The 10,505-nt window shown below is 42.8% G+C and overlaps 1 protein-coding gene across 2 annotated transcripts in view; it reads right to left on the reverse strand.

Annotated features, from left to right (window-relative positions):
* Positions 1-8,134, reverse strand: part of Ep300 (EP300 lysine acetyltransferase) — an 81,275-nt gene extending 73,141 nt beyond the window's left edge. Inside the window, exon 1 of one of the 2 annotated variants that reach the window (XM_005322217.4) lies at positions 7,502-8,134. In XM_005322217.4, coding sequence (XP_005322274.2) covers positions 7,502-7,595 — 94 coding nt within the window. In that variant the 5' untranslated portion in view covers positions 7,596-8,134. The remainder of the gene's footprint in view (positions 1-7,501) is intronic. The other variant, XM_021724399.3, reaches the window with a different exon arrangement.
* Positions 8,135-10,505: the final 2,371 nt, after the last annotated feature.

Raw genomic sequence — 10,505 nt, forward strand, 5'->3', positions numbered from 1 at the left:
TATTTTGTCTTTCCAATAATAGGACCCCAACATTCTCTTCCACCTGCATGGCATGAAAACATCCCAACTGGGCTGGGATTGTGGTTCAGCGACAGAGTGTGCGCCTAGCACCACATAAAAATAAATAAAAATAAAAAAGGTATGGTGTCCAACTACATCTAAAAAATAACAAAAAAATCCCAACCACACAGCCTTTGTTACAGACACATCAGAACCATTTGTATTTGTTCCACCTAAAATACTCTTCCAACTTTCCTACTTTTAAGAAAAGGTAAGATATCTCCAGCTCCAGCAAATAAATGTTTTTCTCTGATTTTCAGCCAAACCCAAAACCCACCCTGTCAGAAATGACCCCTACCCTCTTTCTTTGAAACTTTTCAGAAACAGAACTTGTGAGATAACTGTGTACACATATACCATCCAGATCCCTTAAGGCTTTGAAAGTAGAAAGCACTATTCTTTACATCCCAAATGCCTAAACTTAGTAGGTATTCAATGTTCCTTTGGCTGAAAGGAGATATAGGAAAAGCAAATGAAAATTGACTTATTCAATTCAGGAGAACCATACATACCACTTCAAAATATCCAAAATTGAATCCATTACTAGCCTCTCCTTGCTATATATGTAACACTACACACCAAAAAATATCTTCCTACATTCTCTACATAGTAAATCATCACCTTTCCAGCTACCCCAACTTGAAACTTGGGTAGCTTTTCCATGAGCTACCTAACATCAAATCAATCTTCCTTCAGATCTTTCCACCTTTGTCCACCTTCTGTGATAAGCCCATCCTTACCAACACTGAAACATTTTCTCACTGCTCACTCTATTTTTCCCTTCTTCTTCCCAAAGACCTTCTCATTTAAATTAATCCTCTAAGTATAATCCTAATTCCATCCATTTAAAACAGCTAATATGCAAAGTGTAAACTCCTATAAACATCATCAGCCCTGTATGAATGACCTCTTGCTCACTTTACAGTGCACTTTTGCTATTCCTGAGGTTCCCTGAAGAGGCCATACTCTCTGGCCTCATACATTCTCCTGTTCCAGCCTGGGCTCACTCTTATTAATCCTATCTCTACCCATGAAATTCCATCTGACACCAACCATCAAAGACAGCTCCTAGAGCCTATAACCACTGGGTTAAGGGTCCCCCTATACCTCCCCCACACTTCTCCCCTTTATCTATAAACTTCAGGAAGGAAAAGAAGGGACTATGTCTGTCTGGATATCACAGTGTTCCCTATACTGAGGATAAAATCCCACCATACAGAAAATGTTGCCTCAGTACTTAACAACAGCCATCTTGTCAACTCTTCTAAACAAGTACTCTTCAAACTGTGGCTCTTACACCAACAGTGGGTCATGAAATCAATATACTGGGTTGCAAATCTGTGCTTAAAAAAAAATGAAATAGAAAATACTGGAGTACAAGTAGTAAAAATAAATATTGTTTGTTCCCTTGTTGAGACAGTGTCTCTGGTTCTACATATAAAATGCAGTTCTAATGGGGTGTGGTCAAACTTTTGAAAAGCACTCAGTGTTCCTACTTTTCTTCTTCCATAAGAAAATCTTAAGACCCAGATAAGCAAATGAAAGAGAGAAAAAATAGTATTCAATCACACAATTCTTTAGGAAAAGCCATTCTTATCTTAAGCAATACCAAATGAGAACAATTTGTTTTCCAGTTTCTCGTTATGCTTTAAATATCTGTTCATCTTCAATTACATATACAAAACATTCTATGCAATAATATAGTACTTTTAATCTTAGTTTAATCTTTATTCCATATCCTTTAAACTCCTAGAAAAATAATCTTTGGGTAGATGATGTAATCCTACATCATAAATCACACTCTAACACTGCTATCCAAACTTCATGTACTTGCCCTTCTCTTTATCTACTCTAAATATATAACCATTTAAAAAACAAAACATATCACCACTTTTCTTGTGATGTATTTGGCAATGAAGTTAAAAACAATTAGAAGTTAAAAACAATTAAAAGTCAATAAGTACAACCTATGTAGCAGCAAGTAGTTTTAAGCATTTTATAAAAAGAATTCTCTGCTCAGCATGCTGGGGCATGCCTATAATCTCAGCTACATGGGAGGCTGAGGCAGGAGGATCACAAGTTCAAGGACAACCTCAGCAACTTAGAGAGACCCTGTCTAAAAATAAAAGGAGTGCAGAAGCAGCACTCACCTGTAAACCCAGTGGCTCAGGAGGCTGAGGCAGGAGGATCCCAAGTTCAAAGCCAGCCTCAGCTGTCTCTAAATATTAAAAAAGGGCTGGGGGTATGTACGTATGTATGTGTATATATCAGTGGTACAAACCCCTGGGCTCAATCCCAAGTACTAGGGAGAGAAAAAAAAAAAAAAAAAAAGAATTATCCTTTACTCCTCACCACAACCCTATAAAGTGATACTTGAGGAAAAGAGGCTGAGACACAGATTAGGTAACTGGCCCAAGATTCACAGTCAGTCAATACTGGTATGGAATCTATACTCTGATAGTCTTTAATCTCATTCTCTTTACCACTCACTTTTCCCCCCAGTAGTTTTAATTTTACTATCTCCCTCACTTAACAAAATTACTCCTAATTGCCCTTTTGAGCATTTATAAAAAGGATCTACATCTAAAAACAAATTATATCCAAATTGCTTAAAAGAGGCTTAATACCTCAATTAATATTTATTCTCTTAACTCCTTTTTGAGAACTGGGCAATAATAAAAAATTCCTATTAAAATTTCAAAAGGAAACTACCACCTATCATGTGAAAAAAATCTGAAAAATTCAATGTTTAAAAATTTTATATTTGCTATAGTGTTTCAATTGGCCATTAATTTCACTGTTTGCTATACTCAAAAAATTCAACTTCAGGTGGAGAACAAGTGGTACATGCCTATAAGCCCAAATTCTAGGCCAACCTCGGTAACATTGCAATAGCATGTTATTTAAAAAAAAAAAAACTGGGTGTGTAGCTTAGTGGCAGAGTGCTTGCCCAGCATACAAGAGGCAGAGGCCCTAGGGTTCAATCCCTGATACTTCCAAAAAATAAAAATAAACATAAATAAATTCAGGTTCAGAAAGGAGGAAACTAAAAATCTGGACAAACACACAAAAGAAGCCATGTATTATTTTTTTCCATCAATCTGGTTGTATGGCAGAATAACTCCTGAATTGTTTTTATAAATACACCAGGAAGAAGTATTTTACACTCCCACTTGTATCTGCAACATTCTTCCCACTCTTTTCCTCTTTCCTATTTAACCACTTAATGTTTCTACAAACACCACCATGCACTATTTTCAATTGTTTCTATTTTTTTTCCTTTTTATGGACTAGTTTAGAAGAGGTAGAAAATTAAAGAAACAAAAAATGCCAAAAGGTAACCAAGGCAGAAAGCTTTTCCTCAAAACTTCCCTCTCATCTATTTACTGGACATGCTAATACATTTCCCATCCCTGCAATAGAACACGAACTCCTGGTGAAAAAGGGTGTCTTACAACTTTAAAAAAAAAAAAAGTCACTTTTACTCACTATCGACCACAAACAATCTTCTTCAAGTCCTATCAATGAATTTATTAGGCCTTGAGAATAATAAATCTTACCAGGCCAAAGAAAATTAAGGGGGTTGGTAAAATGCTCCAGTCAGTAATACCGCAATAGACCAAAGATGCCAGAAGCATAACTCTAAAGTAAACATTGATGCCTAAAAAATAAAATTATAACACCACAGGTCTAACTGAAAAAGGAATGGCCTCCATCAAAATGTTCTCTAAGGATGGTAAGCCATGGTGCATAATATTATTTTGACAAAGTAAAACTGACATTTCAAAAATCCTTATCATCTTTTTAATGTATACATTAATCTAGTGGTTGACATGCTGGTATATTTTATACTTTGCCCTGTACCTCTGGGAAGGTGGGGAAGGCTGGGAAGGTGGGGAAGGCTGGGAAGGTGGGGAAGGCTGGGAAGGTGGGGAAGGCTGGGAAGGTGGGGAAGGCGGGAAGGCATAAACCTAAGCCAATCTCAACACATATAGTAGGATCACCCATCATCCCAGAGTCTGTTCTTTTCAGTATATATAGCAGTTAAGTGCTTACAAAGCAGTGACAGAACATATTCACTGAGCAAAGATGGCAACGGATCATCCTTCTCATTTCTACTCAGATTATCAAAAACAGATTCAAGAAACTTTTCTAGAACTTACCTGTTATTAACTTTTCTAGTCAAATTTACCAAAACATTTTTATAAACAGTTTTTATGGTCTTTTCTGGAGAAAAGGGGTAGGATAAAAAGGCATTTCATTATTGAATGATTTTGCCCTAACCATACCAAATAAGTAAAATGTTCTCTTTTTTCTCGGTACTGGGGATTGAACCCAGAGGGGCTTTACCACTACACTACATCCCCAGTCCTTTTTGAGACAGGCGCTCACTAAGTTGGTTAGGCTGGCCTTAAACTTCTTGTGATCCTTCTGCCTCAACCTTCCAAGCCACTAGGCCAGCCCAAACTAAACAGAAATTTCCATGAATAAAATGCAAATATTGAAACAATCATAAAGGTGAAAAGATAAAAAGTCTCTTTTTCTCCCTATTTTTGACATACAAAACTTAAACTTGAATCAACCTGGAAATTTTTTACTATACTTGAGCATTAAATAAGTCATTTTCATTCTATGTCAGGGCCTAATCTTAGAAGTTCAGAAGCTGGGATTTAAGTATTAATTTGTTTTGTAATACTTCAGCATGTCAACCCACTGGATTCCAGTTTTCATTCCTATAAGAGTAAAACACTCAAACATCCTTTGTAGGTATGTGCTTAACACTAGAAACTTTGAAAAAGTTTCTGGGATCTAGCCAGGGACACGCCTGTAATCCCAGTACTCAGGAGGCTGAGGCAGGAGGATCTCGAGTTAATCTCAATTTAGCGAGGCACTTCGAAACTCAGCAAGACCATCTCTAATAAAATATAAAAAAGGGGCTGAAGATGTGGCACAGTCATTAAGCACCCCTGGGTTCAATGCCCAGTACCAAAAAAGAAAGTTTCTGGGATCCAGAAGTTTTGGCTCATTTTGGCCAGTTCTAATCATAATTAAATATCAAAGAACAACTTCCTTTTACATTTATAAAATAGTAAAGCTACAAGTCAAAAATGTAAAGTTGTAAATTTGAAATGTGAAGTTTTAAAAGTGCCTCGATTAAAAACTGCCTGCAAACTTACATTACACAAAAAAATATCAAAATGTAATGGTGCTCAGCATGAAGTGAAGTTCAGAGAGTGGCAGGGTTTTTTTTTTTTTTTTTTTTTTAAATACTTATCCCCTACCCCTCACCCCCCAAAAAATCCAGAGTGGTTAAAATTTGAAATTGTACAAAGAATTCCAGGAGTAAAGAATTGATAAAGGGTGGGGGGGGTTAACTCTCACTACAAATCTTAGAAAACCGTTAAGATCAAATTCAAGAATTAGTGTGAATTATCTAATTCCAATGTTTAAGGACTCTTTTTTTTTTTTACATTTAGGACTCATAATATTCAAAGATATTTCAAGAAGTAAAACAGTTTTTGCTTATTAATCCGGTATGACATTACCAAAATGAGTTAGCCCAAGTTGATAGAAGTTAGTCAAGGACACAGATCAGTAATGGAGAATAAGTAGTGCACCTGAACAGACAAGAACAGAACTCCAAGTTTAAACTGCTCAAATCAGGACTCATCAAAATAAAGCATATAAAGTTTTCCCTACAACAGTTACTAGCTAATGCAAATGTAAAATCCATTACCACCTTAGGCAAAAACTAAAGAACAAAAACTGTATTATACAAAAACTGAAGAAATAACACAAAAATCTACAGGAAAATACATGTCTTAAGATGATTTTAAAATTTGAATGACACCGTAGTAAGTGCAAAGAACAACATATTAATGCGTATTAACTTGAAGAGAAAGAGCTTTAAAAAAAAAAAAAAAAAAAAAAAAACCCTTAAAACTCCAGAAACTTCAAGGCACAGGCACAGATCAAAGTTCACACATGGCCAATGCTTGTTCTTAGGAAAAAGAACACTGTTAAGACTCCTACTTCTCAATTTTTGCAGGTTAACTTGGACCTGTGACTTATATGATACACCTAACTCTATAAAAGCAAAAAATTCAAAGCATTTGCTATATCCTCGTATTTTCATCCTTTGAGATGAATTCTACTTAGAAACATGCTCTAGAAGTTTTCTACAAACTTAAAGGGTACATTTAACTCCATTATGCACTCTCACTGGCAGATGGAGGGATGACGTTGTGCCTGTTCTCAGGGAATTAAAGAGATGCTCATAGTAAGGGGGAACATCTTGGGGACTGTCAGATGGCCAGCCATTCTTCCTCTTCATTATCCTGGCATCTCAAACAACTACAACTGCAAAAGGGAAGGTCGCTGGCCATCAGGATAACACCATTAAACAGTAAGTAGGAAAAGAAAAGGATGATGGAAGAGATTTCCCTGAATTTCCCCTAACAAAAGGACTGTCTACAACTCAAGGAAGAAAAAAAACCAGAGAGCTTTTAAACTGAAACCAAGACCTTCAAATATATTTGAAGAGTATAAGGACAAAAACAAACACAAACCTAATGCATATTTTAAAACTTTTGTACAAGCAATTCACATTTGAAGTTCATGAGTGGGACACTTTCAACTTCGAATTTCGATTTCCAAACACATAATTCCAGAAAATCATTTATCTTTTCTCTCCCCACTCACCATAAAAAAGTGACAAACTGCAAAGAAAATGCCTCTACACTCCCAAACCTAAAAACCAGAGTTTCAGACATTTTGGTCTCAGAGAAAATGAACTGGGAGATGTAAAATGAACTGCGCTCCATATTGATTCTTAAAGCAAATAAGGAGGGGGAAAAAAGGCTAAAAATGGTCGGTAAGAGCAAATAATTTTGTTAAAACTTTACGTCAAACTTGAGATCTACTATCTCACACACACAAAACCAAGATTTTTTACATCCTATTTCTCAACAGAAAATCTTCTGAAAAGAGCAAAATCTTGAAAAGGAAAAGTGGGAAAGTAAAGGAAACAGAATAAGTATAGTATAACGAAGGAAAAAGAATTCAAAATCCCTCAATTACTAACAACAAAAATCAAAACTAAAATCGCATAAAAAATTCTTACACACAAATGCATTGGCATTTCTCAAATTAAACTGCATTGGAGCAACAATAAAGGCCATTTCCATACAGCACTCACTTAAGAGCTCTAATTCCAGAACACACATCGATATGACATAGTGTTGCAACGAATGTATCAGGAGGCAAAGAAAATGGTTGGGCCACTGGACGTCTTCGACCAGCTCATTCAAACACCTTTAAAATTAATTACGGGGCAGGAAACTAGGAGGAGAGAAAGCGAGAAAAAATACAGAAGAATAAAGGTAGACTGAGCAGAAACGATGAAGGGGGATGTGGAAGGCCGGGGCTCCCCGATACTAACCTGTGCCATCGCTGGCCGACGCCGAAAGGGCCGGAGATGAGAGTTTAGGCCGCTTGGCTGAAGGCGGCCCGGGTTCCACCACATTCTCGGCCATTTTTAATTCTTTCGGAGATACAGGAGGGGAAAACGAGAATCCTCAGGAAATATCTTCTTCGGCCTGGGGTCCCCGCCCCGCTCCCAGGGGTGGGCTTGGGGGCTCCGCCGACACCCGAGGGGGGTGGGGAAGTTCCTTTTTCTGTTCGCCGGGTCGCGGTCGCTGGAGAGGGATGCGGACTCGATAGGAAAGGTAGGGGCAAGTGCGAGGGGCCGGGCCTCCGCCGGGCCCGGAGGAGGGCACAAGAACAAATCCGCCGAGCGCGTCCGCTGCGGCGAATTCCCAAGAACTCGCGGCTCTAGAGGCGCAGTCCCCGGCCCGCCACGGCCGGCCGCTGCCCAGCCAAGGTCTCTCGGAGCTCCGCCGCCGCCATCAGCCTCTTCCTCCTCGGCGCTGTCCTCCTCCTTCTCATCGCCACAAGGAGGCGGGGGCGAAAAGGGGGGAGAGGAGGAGGCGACGAGAGACACTCACCTCCTCCCGGTGCCCCCTCCCGGGCCTGCGCCCCCACCCTCCGAGCCCTCCTCCTGCCGCCGCGCTCCGCGCCGCTGCCGCACCGGCCCCTAATGGCCGCAAAGAGCTCACCCGAGCCGAGAGCCAGGCTGGCGCCGCCGCCTCACATCGCGCGGCGGCTGGCGGAGGCGCGGCGAAGACGCCGAGCGCGGGGCTCGCCGGCCCAGAGGGCCGAGGGGGCCGGGCCAGGCAGCGCCGCCCGTCCGCCCGCGCCGACGCCGAGCCCACTGAGGAGGCCCCGCTCAGGCGGCGGCACAGGCGGCCTCCTCTCGCGCCGCGCTCTCCGACTTCGCCCTCCGCTCCCGCGGAAAATAAATAAATACGGCCGCCGCTACGGCCCCCACCCCCGGCGGCCAGGTGCCGGGAGCGCCCGCCCCCCGGGTTCGGCTCGGGCCGCCCTCGGCGGCGGGCGAAGGCGCCGCGGGGCGCGGGGTTATGTAATGGTCCCCCCTAGGCGTCGACGCCGGCTGGGCTCCCGGGCCGCGGTGGGGGTGTGTGCGGGCGAGACGGGGCTGGGGGTCGCCTCAGCCCGTGCGCCCCGGGCCCCCTGCCACTGTCTCGGCCCCAGCCGCCGCTCTCCGGCCCGGCTCCCCTCCGCACTCTCTCGCTCCCGCAGTTCGCACTCAGCCCGGCGTCCCGCCTGCCCACTCTCGCCCGCTCCCTCTCGCCCTCTCTCCCCCCCAGCCTAGCACACAAACAAGATGGCGGCTGTTGTTTCTTCCCTCTGCCGAACCCTCCTTACAGGCTAGCGGTAGCGACGGCGGCCGGAAATGAGCCAAGGGGGGGTGAAAAAAAGGGGAGGGGCTGGGGCTCCGGAGGGAGGTGGCTGGGGGCGGGGCCTCGCCTGAGCCGCTCACACAATGGGGGAAAGAGGAGCCGGGGGCGGGGCCGGTTCCAATCACGGGATCCGCCCAAGGCCCCAACGCGCTTGGCGCTTCCGCAAACTCCCCCGGCGTCACCCGGCGGCCCCCTTTAAAGGGGAGGGCTTTAAGGGGGGGCCAGGGGCAGACTCGGAACCTATTTTTCGTCGGTGGACAGTTACGGGGGAAGGTGCTAGGGCTGGGTCTCCGCGTAGAAGACCGGTGGGAACCGGGGTGAGGGAGCCCGGGAGCTGCGCCCCAGAAGGCGCCAAGTCACGGCGCAGGTGGACTAATAGGAGTGCTGGTGGGGAGGGCCCTGAGTCCCGGGCCCTTGAGCGGCCGGTCTTTGGACTTGGCCGGTCTATCCACCAGGTAGAGGATACCCGCCGCCCCGGGTTTGAGGACAGAGACCCCGTGCACCCCCTCTCTCCTCCAACGTCTTCCCAAAGAGAATGGCTCACATCTCCAGACCACACTTATTACGAATTGCTACCATTTTCTCTGAATTTTCTAATTTTTTGGACAAGATATTTATTACTTTCGCAATTAGAAAAATAACAGCAATGGGAGGATGTTTTAGGTCCAAACCCAAAATCTTGACCATTAAACTGAAGGTTTAGGATATTTTTAGGGTATTTCTTTTTGCCCATCCCCAATAGACCAGCTTAATAAAAGACCACATTAGGCAGTGCCTTAAATAGAGTGGGGTAAAAGCAGAAATGTAAGGTACTAAAGGTAATGTAACTGCGAAAAAACAACAAAACTAATGAATGGAAGATGTTTGAAGTCTGGTGTATGGAACAAGAAGTTTGCAGTAGAAAGAAGAAAGTATGCTTTAACATTCCTACACACTACAGGATTCCCCTGTGTTTCTTCTTTGGGTAAATTGGGACTGGAGAAGATAGCAAGGGTGTAAATGGCCTCCTAAGGAAACCCCAAACCACTATCTATCAAGATAATTAAAAGCTTTTTCTCATATTTCACATCTTATGCTCCTTAGTTGGTGTTTACATATTGTTGGGCCTACTTCCCCCCAACCTACCCCAATGATGAAGAGAATAAGAACCTAGGAGTAGGGTTGGGGATGTAGCTCAGGGGTAGAGAGCTTGCCTAGCATGTGTGAGGCCCTAGGTTTAATCTCCAGTACCAAAAGAACCTAGGTGTGAAGATCCTATAAAACAACTCAAGTAGTCTTGGAAGATGAGTTCAGTTGCACAAACAGTAAACCTAGTTTACCCAAACTTCAGTAGAAAAGCAGGCAGATTGAAAAGGACAATACTTATTTATCTTAAAACTGTTAGGGGATAGATTCATGTGTAGGGGGAAGAACTAGATGGACCTTTAGGAATCTTTAACAGTGTATACTTCCATTCACAGTAATGAGGACAAAGGAAGGAAATGAGGATGACACCTGGAACCAAGGTCTGTGATTTCCTTGTGAGAGGGTTGCTTACCCAATTTTTGAAGATTTCTGACCTTAGGAAAAATATTTGACTAGTTTTCAGAAGATCCACCTTGAGTTTTCCTATTCAGACATACC

Source organism: Ictidomys tridecemlineatus, chromosome 6 (assembly GCF_052094955.1).
Source record: "Ictidomys tridecemlineatus isolate mIctTri1 chromosome 6, mIctTri1.hap1, whole genome shotgun sequence".
Taxonomy (NCBI): domain Eukaryota; kingdom Metazoa; phylum Chordata; class Mammalia; order Rodentia; family Sciuridae; genus Ictidomys; species Ictidomys tridecemlineatus.